Below are 17,500 nucleotides of genomic sequence, written 5' to 3' on the forward strand. Positions count from 1 at the left end.
CTTATCAAAATCCGCAAAAAATGATGGGGCAGTGGCATCCTTCAGAGTGCACGTGTTAAAAATAGAGAAGAAGAGTCAAAACCGACAATCAGGACCAGGAAATACATTATTATTTAGCATTCACAGAAGAAGAATTTATAGAGAATTTTTAGAGACGAGACATACAGAGACAGGATGTTAAGAGAAGAGACATTTAGAGACAGGACTTTAAGAGAAGAGACGTTTAGAGACGAGACATTGAGAGAAGAGATATTCACAGAAGAGACATTAAGAGACCATTGAGAGAAAAGTCTTTGTAGGTAGGAAATTAAACTTTGGCCACTGAGAGTTAACCCGGATCTGAAAGATTTAAACTTACAACTGGAAGGCTGAACAGTAAAAGCAACAGCAAACAAGAAAAATTACATTTAACTAGACAAAATCAAAAGTCCCTGTGGACTAAATTAGATCTGAACTATCCATAACTGAAAGATCACTGTACTCTGAATTCATATCTGCAAACGCAAATTTCAATGTTTCATTTGGACAATGGGTGCAAACGTATGCTTAATTTGAAAAGTTACCTGTGAAAATCCATTAAATGCATCGGTCATCTAAATTAAATTGCAAAGACACAAATTAGTATTAGAAGGCTTTAGGTAAAACGAGTCTCAGATTTGTAAAGATGGATTCAATGTGAAAATGAAAGTATGGAATGAACAAGAAGACAAAGCAAGCAAGAGGAGAGGCGGGAGGAGCTCAGGCTGGGATCCAGGTTTTAGGACAACTACTTTCACTTTGTTTGTTTCTCAGTCTCTGGGAAGGTAGAAGGCAGGAAAGGGGTTTTCATTTATTTCTAGTCAACTCTACGCTAATCTAGCACACTGAAGAGAGGAGGAAGACAAGTACCTCTTCCTTTTCTGTATCTAGCTCTTGGTACAACTTTCCAAATCTCCGGTTTGCAGCCTCATCTTCGGACATGTCTGAATTTTCTGGTTCTTTGTGAATTCTGGGAACATTTACATCTTTAATTCCTTCTGCTGCTGTTCCAGAGACATTCGCAGAGTTTTGGTGAGTGACAGAACAGTCGAAGCCACTGCTGTCACTAACTTCCTGCCAGGACGTGGTGTTGGAGGCAGAACCCTCAGTCCCTGAAGAGGCTGTTGGGAAACTGTTGGCAAAAGGGTCTGTATCCCACCCGCTTCTTCTATCCCCAGTGGCCACAACCCCACCTTCTCCTGAGGTCTCGGCAAATAGATCAAATTCAAAACCACCCCCCTTGTCTCCAAACTGTGTCTCAGCAAAATGATCTGAATCAAATGCACCTTCTCCCTGTGTTTCAGCAAAAGGATCTGAATCAAACGCACCTCCTCCCTGTGTTTCAGCAAAAGGATCTGAATCAACCGCACCTCCTCCCTGTGTTTCAGCAAAAGGATCTGAATCAAACGCACCTCCTCCATGTGTTTCAGCAAAAGGATCGGAATCAACCGCACCTCGTCCCTGTGTTTCAGCAAAAGGATCGGAATCAAACGCACCTCCTCCCTGTGTTTCAGCAAAAGGATCGGAATCAACCGCACCACCTCCTTGTGTTTCAGCAAAAGGATCGGAATCAAATGCACCTCGTCCTTGTGTTTCAGCAAAAGGATCGGAATCAAACGCACCTCGTCCCTGTGTTTCAGCAAAAGGATCGGAATCAACCGCACCACCTCCTTGTGTTTCAGCAAAAGGATCGGAATCAAACACACCTCCTCCCTGTGTTTCAGGTGAGGGATCTGAATCAAACACACCTCCTCCCTGTGTTTCAGCAAAAGGATCGGAATCAAACGCACCTCGTCCCTGTGTTTCAGCAAAAGGATCGGAATCAAACGCACCTCGTCCCTGTGTTTCAGCAAAAGGATCGGAATCAACCGCACCACCTCCTTGTGTTTCAGCAAAAGGATCGGAATCAAATGCACCTCGTCCCTGTGTTTCAGCAAAAGGATCGGAATCAAACGCACCTCCTCCTTGTGTTTTAGATGTAAAAACTCTTTTGTCTCCTTTCCCTGGAGTTTCAGAATGATCGCTGTAAACTGATGTAAGATCAGTTTCTTTTTCTTCAGCTGAACAGTTTCTGTCTGCTGCGTCGCTCTCTGGTGAAACCTGTTCTACTGTTTGAGACCAATCTGCTGCTTCACCATCATATCCAACTCCCCACCCCTCGGAGGCGTTCACTGGGGGACAATCTTCATATGAAAGTTCATCATCTGCACTCGCCCAGCCTCCCCCCTGTCCTCCATCACCCCACTCCTCAAAACTTTCATATTCAGACCCAGACCCATCTGGAGACCTGGACCACTTGTCTTCTCTGCCCTCTGTGCTTTCCTCAATCTGTTCACCATACTCATTGGTGAATATAAGTCCTGGGGTGGACTTCCTGCGGCCCGCCTGCCCTGCTGTATCTGCCCCTGAATCTGCCTGCCTTATCTCATCTTCATCACCTCTGACTGCAGAGGGATGAAGGTTGGGGTTAGTTTGAGAGTCCCAGCTGCTAACCTCTTCTTCAGCTGCTGTGGCTGGCTCGCTGTCCTGAGGAGGTGTAGTTGTGTCTCCACCCGGCTGCCAGCCGTCTGCCTGGGGCCAGCCCTGAGCCCCACCCTGTGCCCCGCCCTGCGCCCCCTCTGGCCCCACAGCAGGGGCCTCGGTCCCTGGAGCAGCATCTCCATTTGCTGACAATGAACCAAAGTCAGCGGACCAGTCAGCGACGAAGCCGGTGTCTGCAGCCTGCTTGGGAAAGGCAGCGATTGAATGGTTAAAGTTTGACCCGCCCTCCCCTGCTCTAAACACTGATGGAAGAATCCAGAGACTGGTTGCACAAAGACAGACTGCCTACCACAGTATTATACTTTATTTTATTGTATTTTATTTTATTCCAATATTTTAACTTCTGCACTATTTTATGTCTTATGATTCTCTTTTACTTGACTGATATTCTTTTTATACATATTGTTTGAGGATTGTTGGAGGGAACCTGAGAATTAAGAATTTCACTGCCAGTGACTTTCACTGCAAGAACTTGAACTTGTTTTCTGCTTAATAAGCCTGTTCAGTAGGACCTTTTAAAAACTACAAACATGGTCACCAGAGCTACAGTAGCCTACATCTCTCCTCACTTTGTGGAAAACTGAAACAAATTCACCTGCATCAAAATCATAAAAGTGTATTTAGAAATCCAAGAGTGCAAACTTACTTAAAAGACAAACAAAACGCCACCACAGGAAAAGATATTTGTTGATCAGTGTTATCTTTGTGCAAACAGTACTACTGATGTACTACAGAGTGAACATGTGAATATATGGATGTACAACAGAGTGCACATTAACATTGTGGAATCAGTGACTTTAAATTAACACTTGCTCTTCATCAGTGATTGATCAGGTTGTGGTGATGATGATAAACAAAACAGATGTTGTGTGACTGCATACTTACCGGCTGAGCTGTTTGGGCATTTGCCTAAAAAAAAAAGGTAATAAAAGATGGTTCATATCTGCAGAGACAACCACACTGATCTATTGTATTTATTCATTATTTTTTTGAAAAGTATTAATATATAAAGTTACTTGATCAACTTCACTTTTTCATGCATCCCCTGATCTCCAAATAAGTGTCATTTTACCATCAATAATAATCTGACAGTACATTTAGAAGATGAAGTAAATGTTTATTATAGAAGCCTATATATTCAAATGATAATGTAAACTTATTAATATAAATGTAATTCCACAACATCATTATAATTTTCCACACGTGTTATTTGAGTAAAACTTAAAATGAAACGCAGTAATCCAGTTTTCTTTTCCACATACTCGTACGGCGTTTTACGACTGTATTCAAATGGAAAAGCTGCCTGACGTTTAATTTTAAAAGTGGCGCCCCGCTGCACAGTGGCCAGAATTCAAATGTTCATTCAGATGCTGAAAATGCAATTTAAACAGTGTGACCTGATTTTCCATTTATGCGAAGCGATATTTAAGTCAAAATGAAAAATTCTAACAATCTGAAAATGAATTTTGACGTTTAATCTTCAAAGACTGAAGCTGCTGCACAGTGGCCAGTTTTCAAACACAGTGAGCCAAACAGCGCCTCTACGTGACCCCGCGATCTTCTGGGGTCAACGTGAAAACGTAATCTGCCAGTGCGCTCATCAAGGCGGGTCTGAATTTGAATACTGGCCACTGTGCAGCGGGTTATGATTTACATACATATGTTGAAAATTATAATGCTATTGTGGAATAACATTTTCATTTTCAAGTTTACAGTTCCATAGTCCAGTATACGCTTCCATAGTTTATAATTACAAACAGTGTTAAATGATTTCTTTAAACAGCCTTAAATAAGAGAGAAGTCGTTACTCACCGCCCACATATCCCACGGCACAGCTGTCTGAAAGGGCCAGAGCACAACACATTGTATACAGATAACAGAAACATATCAACAGATTCATATCAATATCATAAATATCAACAGATTAATACCAATAAAAGACAAATATCAACAGGTTCGTATCAATAACAGTTCATGGTGGGACAGACTGGGAATGATAAACTGGATTTTTGACTGAGACCAGACATCTCCACTCCAATATTTAAAACGTATTAATATATTTTGACTTATTTTGTATTTTGCTAAAACACCAACAGAGTACAAATCAAACTCTGAACAGTCACCTGTCTACCTGTCAGGCGATCAGTCGCTGGTCTAATAAAAAGTAGTTTTCAGACTGTTCTTCATTCATTTCAATAAGACCAGTGTATTGGTGCAGCTTGTGGTGCTGGCACTGCTTTGTCCAATCACACGTGTTCAGGTGTACATGGCTACACTCTGGTTCAAACTGCTGCAGGTGAAATGTGAATGTTTTTGGTCCTGCTGTCAGTTAATGAAGAGAACCTGTGGTATCGGCGAAACACTTTCATCTGCCTGAAAGGCATCGAAGTCCAGGTCGAGAAGAGATTCTCCTGGTCGTTCATTGGGCTACGGATAACAGAACAAAAACAGGTACGCATGTTTAGACAACACACTGTGCACATTAGTTGTCTCCGTTTGTTTTAAGAATTGTTAATGAACACAGTAAATCTGTGAGGACTCCACAGACCTGTGATGGTGAAGGTGCTGGTAAAAATTCTCCTCCAAACAGGTCGATGATCTGCTCCTCTGCCACCTCCTTGGTAGGTGTGACCTTTGGTGGTGGAGGCACCGGCGGCCCCTTTTTAAGCTGCCAAAAAACATGATGAGTCGTTATCGTAGATAAGCATTTCTTTACTTTTACTGATCAATTTTACAGTTAAAGGTTTTAAAACAAAGAGGATGGATGGAGCCACAAAAATGATGACACAGTTGGTCTGTTATTATCATAATTAACTATTATTATTTGGAAAAAATAAACCAATAAACCGCGGTGGAAAAAAAGGACGATGTTAAGCACTACCACTGTATTTATGATGACTTTATCAATGACGCGGTCATAGAATATAGATTTGATCAGCAGCCAGCCGCTTGCAATGACTGCTGGTTAACAGATTTATTTTATGGGTAAAAGGAAAGGTGCCCAACTTGCAAAAGCTGAGGGATCCTCTAAAAGTCTGGTTTGTCCCGAAACAGAATCGCTTCAGCTGAGGAACTCCCACAAAAACGCTGGAGATGCCACAACTGTCCATCCACGTTCGAGAGCTGTCTAAAAGCACCTTAATGCTGACTGTAGTATACAGTACATTAGTGTACTATACCTTTTACTGACAGGAAATAAAATTTGTCAATCACACTGCAAGTCTGGAAAACTGCTGCCAAATGCAAATCACATTACAGTTTTTAAGGATTAATCACTCCAGTCCAGAGATTTAGACTCAATTTTCAGACACTGAATGAATGTTCACAGAGGCATTGATTACTTTTGCTTTTGAGATGTTGCAGAGCCATCTCACCACCATCCACATTTGAGTGCATTTTTTCCAGCTGTGAGCAGCTTCACTGTTTCTGTTGCAGTATTGCATCATGTGACAACAAAGTCCATAGTCATATCAGCACGGTGTGACCTGCGACAGTTCAACTCATCAACAGTAAGCTAACATCAACAAGTTGAACTGATATAAAACTGCTGAATGACTCTGTTACAGAAAAGACTGGGAACCAATGCTCCAGAAACACACTGTATGACTTCACACACATTACATATACACATACATACATACATACATACATACACATATTTGTCCAAATATCTTTGACAAACAATTAAACGCTATCGAAGGCTAACACTGAAAGTCAGATCTCATGACTAGATCACGGGTCAGTATTGTACGTTCAGGTATCAACTCTACTGTATATAACAACACTGGTATCATATATTCACTCAACACACACAGTAATAACACAGACAAATGAGAAAAACTGGTGTTACATGTTCACTCACCAATTAACAGACAAAGTGTGCAGCAAAGAAAAACAGTCACAGAAAGTTACTGTGAGGTTCGAACAGTCCACTGAACCAACAAACAGTCAAATATATAGAAACACTACACAGTACGTCTGCTGGTTCTAAGGTCATTTCACTGTTATCTATCAATCACTGTTATATGATCTATCAATCACTGTTGTATGATCTATCACTGTTATATGTTCTATCAATCACTGTTATATGATCTATCATTATTATATGATCTATCAATCACTGTTATATGATCTATCAATCACTGTTGTATGATCTATCACTGTTATATGTTCTATCAATCACTGTTATATGATCTATCAATCACTGTTATATGATCTATCAATCACTGTTATATGATCTATCAATCACTATTATATGATCTATCAATCACTGTTATATTATCGTATTATTGTCGTATTACATCATCTAGACATTTATATAAACTATATAAATCATTTGGTCCAGGCCAATAACATCTAACGTCTACCTGTGATAGAGATCTGGATCCAGTTCACATTAGATCTACGTCTGTTTTGGATCTGGTCTGATTTAAGATTAGATCTACCTGTGTCGGGGATTTGGGCCGTGGTGGTCCAGGTGAGACGGGGCGGAGCATGTGATTGGAGCTGTTGTCTGGACTCTCAGGTGGACTCTCATCTTCTGGTGGTGACGGGGTTCTAGCGAGTCGTAGTGGTCCTGAATCACTGAGGAACGAGACAGAAACCACAATGATCACATGATGTCAGAGTCTTCTGATTGGCTGGCCAGTGTCAGATGTTACAAACAAAGCCCTGTATCGCAGGTGTTTTAACTTGATGACATAAAGTGGACTTGGTATAACTGAGTTTATTATCTATGTGTTTAAGACTGATTTAGTGAAAACTCGTACGGACCTTGGAGCTCCTTGGATGGTGAACATTTTGTCAGAGTGCTGCTCACCCAGTTTGGTCATCACTTCATACAGCTGCCTACATACCTGGAGGGTTAGAAAAAAATGTAGTTATTTTTCTGTTTCTATCATTCTATAATAAAAAACCATAAAGTCCAAAAACAATCACTCAGTTCACCTTTGTATAAAATGTGAGCTTCACACTTTACCATCCACATAAGCACCTCTCCCCAGGTAACATGTGACACAGAGTGCCCTGACCCTATTGGTCGCACAGCTGATGTCAGTGATGGTTCAGATTGAACACCATCTGTCTGTCCGAATGTTCCTCGGGATTATTTAGCATTCAAAGCAGCTCTAAAACTTTTTATTGTTTACTGTCTTAGTTGATGTTGAAAAAACAAAGTAGTGAATCAAAGACAAATTGAAAACCCCGCCCCCCTCACCAGAGAGATCTCGCGGTGAAATCTGGCCTCCAGATTTGTCACACTCTTAAAGGTGCTGATGTAGAAGCTAACACGGCTGCAGAGCAGAAAGAGAAAAGTTAGAGTTGGTGATTGCTGGTGATTCTGTGTCATTGTGTCATTGTTTTTCTCCAGATGATTAAAACATTGCTTAATAAACTCATCTGCTTCTTGAACATTTCCTCAGTGGGTGTCCACACATTTTACAACAGATGAAGTGTCAACAGTATAGACAGAAGCAGTCCTGGAAAGTTTGTTATGGAAGGTCAGTCAGCTCATAAACATCTAAGGACGACTAAACATTAAGAGAGAATAAGGAACCTGAAAAATGTCTATAATCAATACCTGAAGCTTCTGCAGGTTATGTATAGTAGCCTGTTTTTCCGACCATTTTTTACAGTCTAAGCCAATCAGAAATCTTTGACTTTCAATAAAATGTTGGTATTGTACCACGAGTGTTACTGGAAGCTGACTCAGGTTTATAATCAGTGAAGACTGTTTGAATCAGCCACACATTGTGATCAGAATCACGTTTCTGTTTGAACTATGATAATCATTCTCATGGTTCACAATTATGGTACGTTGCCACCGCCGCTATGTCATGACGTCACACGTACTGTCAGTTTCTCCATCAAATACAACAGGGGGCAACGATAGACACCTAAGTGGCACAAAAAACACCCCATAATGCTGCAGCTCAGTTTCCTCAGAAACATGTAATCAAACTCTACACAATGTAGTGTTCAGTGATCACTTCCTGTTCAGCAGTAACAAAGTGTAATATGGTGCTGTCAGACAGGTGTATGTGTGGTTTGACTCACCTGTCCCACAGAGTTGGCAGTTCATCCTGTAAACCGACGTTCAGCTCATCAAACACTTTCTGAGCCTTTTTTAACTCTTCTTCAGCCTGCAAAAAACAAGTCTGTTTAACAAAATGACCTTCATATAACACCTGAACACATAAAATATAACACCTGAACATAAAATATAACACCTGAACACATACAATATAACACCTGAACACATAAAATATAACACCTGAACACATACAATATAACACCTGAACACATACAATATAACACCTGAACATACAATATAACACCTGAACAGATAATATGTAACACCTGAACACATAAAATATAACACCTGAACATACAATATAACACCTGAACACATACAATATAACACCTGAACACATACAATATAACACTTGAACATAAAATATAACACCTGAACAGATAAAATGTAACACCTGAACACATAAAATATAACATCTGAACATATAAAATATAACATCTGAACATGTAAAATGTAACACCTGAACAGATAACATATACCACAGGTGGTATAGAACACCTCTACAGGTGACATATCCTCTAATCCATGTTTAATTACAGATGTGTGGACTCACCTTCATCATCTTGCGGTCATTCTTCATCCCTGACACCTGCAGAGTTTCAACGTGATGTCGAGCGCTGTCGTAGTCGATGAGTTTCCGGCTTCTTTTGGCGACACGAGTCTGAAACGTCACGAAGTTTCAGTTCTTAGTTTCTACATCAACACTGTAAAATATTTTTTAATTGAAAGACAAACTGTTTGTTACTTTGAGGTCTGGAAACTGTTGCAGGTATGCGTCCAGGTTCAGCAGCGTCGAGTCCACCAATTTGTTATGGAAGTCTTCCCACAATGCATCACAGTCCTGCAGGAAACACACAACAACTCATGCTGTCACAGCGACACATCAGAACTTTTTTTGAAACAAATTATTCTGTACGAGCTACGATGCCAGGGATCAGCATGTCTACGTCCCCGCCTTTGCCTGCCATTCGGCTAACAACGCCCCGACCCCAAAGCTTATCCCTGCGGGCGGTGGCTCCATATAGTTTATCAGGCTGTGCCTGGCCGGGCCCCATGGGTCAAGGCGCGGCCACCAGACACTCACCGGCGAGCTCCATTCCCAGATCTGGCTCCAGGAGGGGGTCTCCCTGTTTCTGGGGAGGTGCTGCTGCTGATTCATGTGAGGTCTGAGAATCACTGTTAGTCTGGCACTTGGGACCAGTTTGTCTTGGGATGCACAAACCCCCCCACTACGACAAGTTGGCGTTTGTGTGGTATGTTCAGGTGTCACCCTGTCATGTCTGTGTTATGCGTTTGCTTGTCGTCATGTCATGTTTGTGTGGTGCGTTCAGGTGTTGCCCTCTCATGTTTGTGCAGTGCGTTCAGGTGTCACCCTGTCATGTTTTTGTGGTGCGTTCGGGTGTCATCATGTCATGTCTGTGTTATGCATTTGCTTGTCATTCTGTCATGTGAGTGTTTTCATGACTCTGACCTTCCCAATGACCATGACGTCATCTTTTCCATGCCAGTCTGGTTCGTAGACTTCATGCAGAGACTGTGTCAGGTTGATGGAGGCCTGCTGCATCCCTGCAGGAACAAAAATACAGTCAGCTGACGGACGTTGTCATGGTGACTTTTTCAAACGTATTTAACTTCTATGAAACAAGTCAAAAATCAACTTTAGAGTACTTTAAAATAATTTTGGACGAGCAGTATGAAGATTTGTGACAAACAAAATATAGCTCAAGTACATGTTCATAAAAACATCTATTTGTTCATATATTTAATGTATATGTTTAATTTGACGTATGATGTATGTGGATATGTTTATAAGAGACTGAACAATAAAGACTCCTTCTCACCTTTAATGGAAGACATGTAGGACTTCATCTCCCTCTGCAGCCGAGAACCTTCAGACTGACAGAACACACGTGAAAATATCGTTCATCAGTCATTTTACTTTTGTGAAACATGATGACACCCTGTTGTCCTTCAGAAGGGTTTTCGGGTATTTTTCTCTAACAGGTGAAGCTGCCGTCGGGTTCATGTAGGGCAAAGATTAACTAACTGGTTACAGTTTCAGCACTACCTCTGATGTTCCTGTTTTAATATTTCCTGAGCAAACATTAACAGCAGCAGGAACATCTCTGTGAGCCAATAATATCCTGATCTTTAGATGGAAGTTGTGTTTCTTATCTTCAGTCACAGATAACATCGTAACATCGTGACTCTGTGGATGTTAATATCAGTCTGTCCTCCACTTTGGTCCAGACTGAAACATCAACAGCTGTTGGATGATTGTGATGAAATGTGCTTCATCGTTCATGTTCCCCTCAGGATAAACTGTAATAACTTTGGTGATCCTCTGACTTTTCTAGCGCCATCATCAGGTCGACGTGTTAATGTGTCCAATACTATGTGCTATAACATCTGTATAATATTTTCATACTGGTTGCATTATATTCAGTTGGCCAAATATCTGCCTGTCTGAGAGTGTACATATTATCATGTATTGGGAGGAAGTGTGGGCTCTTTTTGTAAAAAAAACAGGATGTGTTGTTGTTGTCGTTGTTGTCGTTGTTGTTGTCGTTGCACAGGAAGAGTGTTGTGAACATGGCCGTTGCCAATAAAGCAGTTGTCAAATAATTTCAACAGTTTACAGAAAAACAAACTTTACAGCTGGTCTGTAAACGCCTCTCACCTCCTGTCTCCTGAAGTTGACGACCACCTGTTCAAACTGCTCATCTTTGGTCTCGTCTGCTTTTCCCAGTTTCTGCAGCACCTGAGAAATGATACAATGATATAGATTTATCATGCTGACATGAGACACATAAGACATCTTTTTTCCTAATTAGACAGCTGAGTTACATTTTAGTTATTCAGATAACTTTGTATTTAAACATCCTAGACATCAACATGCATGCGAGTGCAAGATTTTAAAAAACATGTCTGTTTATTGTAATAAAAAATAAACAGCATCCGAAAACATCAAAGACTCAGATTTGTTGCTGTACTAAAAGTCGTGACAGCAGCCTCCAGTGCTGTGGACAGACAGTAAACCACTAGAAGATGTTTGCTTGCATGAAGAACTTAGCCACAGCTTCACGCCAGCGTGTCCTGAAGAGCAGAGAGTACATTTGTTTGAGTGAAACAGGAAATGTTCTTCCACCTTAGAACCAAGCAGAGAAACAGAACTATATTTGAAACGCAGATTAAAACTAATGAACTCTGAACTGTGAAGCAGCTCGGCTCACAGTGACTCCGTCGTGTGCTTAATATTTAATAGGCGGAGTGCCTGGGTTATATTTCTGGATGAAACCCAGCGGCACCTCAGATCAACCTGCTAAACATGTCCCTGAATGCAGCACAGAGGACTTTCTGTTCCAGCTGAAGGAAACCGTGATCGACACAGCGTGGCAGACGTTACTGTCAGCAGCTTGACACTATCAGCAACAAAACCTTGTCTGTCCTTGTTGGACTCTTCTTCTCAAATGTTTGCTGCAATCTCATTGGTTCCCTGTCAGCCCATATAAGGCGCTGGTCAGCATGAATTCAAGTGTATCTGTGTAATGTCAACTTTTGTCAAGGGTTAACGGGTGATGTGCTCAAAGACAGACGCCATCACGAACTCAGATTAACAAGAAGAAGCATAAACTTAAACTAATTCAAACCCGATTTCAAACTGGTAACGCAAAGCTTGAATAAAATAAAACTCCTTTAATTGAACCTGTTGAACTTTCTCAAAGTAAATAGTAAGTAAGTAAACTTTATTTATAAAACGCCTTTCGAAACCAGAGTTACAAGGTGAAACAAAAACAACTACACAGAAGGCAAAAGTGCTTATGAAACAAATATTCTACTGACTGCGTTTTTTAAAACTCGGGGAAGATGGGAGCCACAACTGCAACAGCAAGGTCACCTTTGGTTTAGAACCTGGTTCTCGACAGCCACAAGGCCTCGGTCGGTGGACCTCAGTGATCTCACCGTGGTTACTCAGAAATATACAGCGGTGCAAGCCCACGTAGTGCTTTATAGGTTTAAAATCAGTTCTGCAAGATACTGGGAACCAGTGTAGACTGGCCAACACTGGCGTAATGTGGGACCTGCAGGATCTCACAGAGGTGAGTACACCCTCACACCTTTGGAAATATTTTATTACATCTTTTTATGTTATGTGTTATGTTATGTATGTATGTATATATGTGTGTGTATATGTATGAATGTGTGTATTGCTACGCAGTTTACAGTCAGTATATCTATATAAATCTATACCCATACATTTATTGACTGCAGTCCTCTCCTATAAATAACGTGCAGGTAGCTGATCTGGCGTCAGAAGTGACGTCATCACGCCACAGATGGGCTTCCCCCTCCCCTTTCTGCCGACCTTGGAGCAGGAAAACACCTCCTCGCCGTCATTTATTTAAAACATGAAATAAATGCGTGACATGTTTCACCGCACATGTGACGTCATCACAAGGTGTTACAATGTTAATCCGCCCGGTCTGCATCAGCCAATCAAAACGCTCTCCGTCAGTTTCTGATGATTTTATTGTTTTTAATATGCTGATTTTAACGGAAACATCATGACGACACCCGCTCCGTGTGGATCAATATCTGCTAATAAATAAATAAATAAATAACACTGGAGAAGACTTTAATAATGCCAGAAAGAAAAGCTCCACAGGCCCGCAGCCTCCAACCAGTCACACATCCATATATCGCTGTCCTCCTCCATCTGTCCTCCACCGTCACCTCCTTCTCCATCCCTCCATCATCATCATCATCATCATCATCATCATCAGCTCTTACCTTCTCCTGCGCTCGGTTCAGCCGTTTCTGCACGTTTTTAGCGAAGATTCCCGTTTTGATTTCCGCCATGATGACTGTGGAGAGAGAGAGAGGCGGATTAACAACGGGAGAGAGAGACGTGCTGACAAGAGGGGGAGGTGTGTGTGTGCGTGTGTGTGTGTGTGTGTGTGTGTGTGTGTGTGTGTGTGTGTGTGGAGGGGGCGGGGCTTAAAGCGACAACACTTGTTTCAGTTAACCTCCAAGTTTCTATCGTTTTAATGAAACACAGTATTTTAGATCAGTTTCAGGTTGAATAAATCCAGTCAGTTTCCATGTGAGTGCATTCATCATCATGCCTCCTTGTGTCTCAGCAGTTAATCTGCAGGTGTTTGTGTACAGGTAGAGAAGATTATACATGTGCTATTTTTGGGTTCCCTTTTTGACTGTGATGTCCAGTAAACAACAGGAAATGATGTAAGAACTGCTGAATGGTTAGACAAACGTCATCAAACAGCAGGAATCAGATAAATTCAAGTTGTTGTAGTTTTGATGCTGAATTTAAAGACGGCAACACTTCAGAATCTGTTTTTAATCAAGTATGAAATGTCGGTTTATATGAATGAAAATTAAAAATCATAAAACACTTGCAACTCAACTTGGACTTTAACACCAGTCACTTGTGACTTCACTTGGACTTTAACCCTTTGACTGGATGACCTGATATTCCCCCCAAGTCCAAACATTAAAGTTTATGTTGTAAAGAAAGTGCAACGAATCAACTCCTGGATACAACAAATCAACCCCACAGCAGCCAATCATACTGCACCAGCAGGAGGGAAAGGCGTGTGAGGCGCACATCATCACATTAAAACATTCAGGTATAAGCCTGTGAACGAAAAGAGGCACAAATTAGTGCAATTTTTTAAAAAGAAAACAAATCATTAGCAGGAAACTACAGACCAGTTAGTCTGACATCTGTAGTATGTAAGACAATGGAACATCTAATCAGGACGTATATTGATGGCCATATGAAGTCAAACTGACTTTTTAGTAATGAGCAGTCTGGTTTTATATCTGCAAGATCGACTTCAGCTTCTCACGGTTCTTGATAAGTGGTCAGCAGCTTTGGATAGAGGACAGTCAGTCGATTGCAAATATATAGACTTCCAAAAAGCTTTTGATACAGTTCCTCATAAAAGACTATTGTCAAAATTAAAATCCTACAACAGAGTTACAGACTGGACACAGGACTTTTTACGTAATAGGAAACAGCAGGAGGTGGTCATTGGGGCCACTTCAGACTGGAAACCGGTGACCTCTGGAGTTCCACAGGGATCAGTGCTGGGCCCTGTACTCTTTGTTGTCTATATAAACGATTTACCAAGTGTGGTACAATCTGATGCGTATCTTTTTATGGACGATCCCATAATATATAGAATAATTACTATGGACACTGTTACAGCCCATCTTCAAGAAGATCTCCATAGCATGAGTAATTGGTGTGATCAGTGGTTAGTGAAATTAAATCCAGAAAAATGTAAACATTTACACATTTGGAAAACAAATGACAACATGGATAATTACACAGTTCGAGAATTGGTGGTTCAGCAAGTGGAAGAGGAAAAGGATATCGTGTAGTAGTTGCTAGTTCACTTGAATTCCACATTTCAGAAAAAAATAAAAAGGCGAACTCTATGCTGGCAATAATTAGAAGAACTTTTCAAAATGTATGCAGTGAAATAGTTTTACCATTATATAAATCCTTGGTGAGATCTTATCATGAATTTGCAAGTTTGGTCTGGTGTCCTTATAAATTCAAATATACAGAAAAAATTTGAGAAGGTTCAGAGAAGAGCTACTAAACTAATTCCAGGTCTGAAAGAGATGGCATATGAAGAGAGGTTTAAGAAAATTACAATGACCAACTCTGGTATAGAGGAGACATGAGGTCTATAAACTTGTTCACAGAATATATGACATCACTCGGCTGTGACGACATATATTCTGTGTCATCCACTTTTGGAATAATAGGTATGAGGTAGGAGTTAAGAGGGAACTCCTTAAAGTTATTCCCACTAATGTGATTCTCTGAAAAGAGAAAAAACTTCTTCACAGTGCTGTAAAAGCATGGAATGAGCTTCCAAAGGATGTAGTGCGGACTCCTAAAGTTAACTCTTTTAAAAACAGATTGGATAAATTTTGGTCCACACAGGGTATTTTGTATAATTATGAAGCTGATTTGTGATCATTTGTAAAATGATTGTGATTTTAAATAAGTATATTGTGGTACTTTTTGTTGTATGGTTTTTTGTTGTAGAGTTTGGTGTGGACGATTTATAACCTGTACCAGAAAACTTTCAGAAATTTCAATAAAATAAGCAGACTTCTCATTTTTGTCTTTCACCGGTTTAAATGACAAGCTTCTCTGATGGCAGATTATATCAGATGTATCAGGGTCCCTCTCTGCCAGCACTCATAGGGAACAGACTAGACTACAACTAAACTATGATAATGTTGTTTTCTGGCCACAAGCACTGACTGAATACTGAGGACAAACTTCTGTAATCAGAAAGACTCACTGCAGGTGGGACAACAGCCTGAACAGGAAGCAGTGACAGGCTGAAGACTTGTTTTAATATCAAAGATCTCTCTATTTTTCTTTCCCTCAGTGACACACAAAAGACAAAACCTTTCAACCTCTACCCACTGATATAACACAGCCTAAAACAAACAACCATTAAAAAAACACCAACAAAATATAATTTAAAAAATAAAAAGAAATTAAAACAGACTCAGCAGTTTGTCTTGAGGTGAGTGGAACAGATGACAAAAAGCACAACAGCTCCATCAGTAACAAAATGCCATATCTAATAAAGTATTTCTGATTCTGATATCTGTTGATATGGCATTTTTCAGATGGCAGTTAAAACTTTACTAAAGAAGAACCACCTGCAGGTGAGTCTGCACCTGGTGGTGCATCAGTGTGTGTGTGGGGGGGGGGGCAACCTTCTACTTGAAAGAGGACTTCAGGCTCTCTCTAACCATGCTGTACCAATACTAGTCCATTCCCCCAAAACCCTGAATATAATGAACAATCCACTCCAGCCACCTGCTTGTAGATCCGATCATGAGATGTTTTATAGAACACACACCACTCAATACAATAATGTACAAAATAGGTCTCTCTAACACAGATAAATGTTCACATTGCACTATGGGCATCACAGACGACTACCTTCACTCTTTATTGTTCTTTTCCACCTGTACAGCACTTCTGGTTTAAGGAAACACAGAAGTTCTCCAAAATCTTGGGTAGCAGCAATCCTCTCTCCCTCATTGTGCATAATTGGCGATTCATCCTCAGTTCAACTTCCACCAAAACACACAAAACCCACACTAGTTGCCCTAGAAGAAGAAAACCATCCTTACAAACTGGAAATCCAAACAAACAATAAACATCAATCATTGCTCAAACAGAACGCATAGCAATGGAAAAAATAACTGCCTCTCTAAGAAGGCAAAAAGAAGAAGAAGAAAAACTGAACTCCATTTATTGCACATCTTTTGCCTGTTAGCGAATGCCACTAAGACAGCCACACCTCCATACTCACACCTGCACACACATACACATAACCTTACATTACCATCCTCACATTTACTTACCCCTGTCCTTTTAACACTAACCCTTTGATCATTTATAGAAACCAGTTTCTTCCTCCCCCTTTCCTTCCCTCTACCTCCTTCTCTTATTTGTTATAACTCTTGGACTTGGACTTGACTAGAGACTTGTTGGTCTGGACTTGGGACTTGTGTAGCTCGGCCCTCCTTGTAGTGAGGAAGTAGCAAGCCAATTGGCAGTAACAGAACGTAGTGGACGGACTGGGCTGTATGGTTTGACCGTATCCTGAATGTAAGACAGGCCTGAGCCATTCGCAGCACGTTAGGCAAAGACCTGTGTCTTGAATCGGTCTTGCAGTCTGAGCCAGGGACACCACAGAGTTCTCAATGGTAATGGAGAGTTGAGCTGAGACTCCCAGTTCTTGGAGGGTGGAGAGGAGGAAGAGGAGGAGGAGAAGAATA

General features: G+C 40.8%; 1 protein-coding gene across 14 annotated transcripts in view; it reads right to left on the reverse strand.

The window, feature by feature from the left end:
- amph (amphiphysin) overlaps positions 1 to 13,605 on the reverse strand; it is a 21,873-nt gene extending 8,268 nt beyond the window's left edge. For 2 of the 14 annotated variants that reach the window (XM_044219507.1, XM_044219506.1), the window contains exons 1-17: positions 13,442 to 13,605; positions 11,331 to 11,411; positions 10,492 to 10,546; positions 10,122 to 10,216; positions 9,396 to 9,491; positions 9,204 to 9,311; positions 8,614 to 8,699; positions 7,775 to 7,850; positions 7,333 to 7,415; positions 7,005 to 7,143; positions 5,108 to 5,227; positions 4,903 to 4,986; positions 4,372 to 4,398; positions 3,445 to 3,468; positions 889 to 2,742; positions 564 to 593; positions 1 to 39 (exon numbers count right to left, since the gene is read on the reverse strand). The exon at positions 1 to 39 is cut by the window's left edge and continues 3 nt beyond it. In XM_044219507.1, coding sequence (XP_044075442.1) covers positions 1 to 39; positions 564 to 593; positions 889 to 2,742; positions 3,445 to 3,468; positions 4,372 to 4,398; positions 4,903 to 4,986; positions 5,108 to 5,227; positions 7,005 to 7,143; positions 7,333 to 7,415; positions 7,775 to 7,850; positions 8,614 to 8,699; positions 9,204 to 9,311; positions 9,396 to 9,491; positions 10,122 to 10,216; positions 10,492 to 10,546; positions 11,331 to 11,411; positions 13,442 to 13,510 — 3,066 coding nt within the window. In that variant the 5' untranslated portion in view covers positions 13,511 to 13,605. The remainder of the gene's footprint in view (positions 40 to 563; positions 594 to 888; positions 2,743 to 3,444; positions 3,469 to 4,371; positions 4,399 to 4,902; positions 4,987 to 5,107; positions 5,228 to 7,004; positions 7,144 to 7,332; positions 7,416 to 7,774; positions 7,851 to 8,613; positions 8,700 to 9,203; positions 9,312 to 9,395; positions 9,492 to 10,121; positions 10,217 to 10,491; positions 10,547 to 11,330; positions 11,412 to 13,441) is intronic. The other 12 variants (XM_044219512.1, XM_044219508.1, XM_044219503.1 and 9 more) reach the window with 11 other exon arrangements.
- Between the last annotated feature and the right edge of the window lie 3,895 nt (positions 13,606 to 17,500).

This window comes from Siniperca chuatsi, linkage group LG13 (genome assembly GCF_020085105.1).
Source record: "Siniperca chuatsi isolate FFG_IHB_CAS linkage group LG13, ASM2008510v1, whole genome shotgun sequence".
Taxonomy (NCBI): Eukaryota; Metazoa; Chordata; class Actinopteri; order Centrarchiformes; family Sinipercidae; genus Siniperca; species Siniperca chuatsi.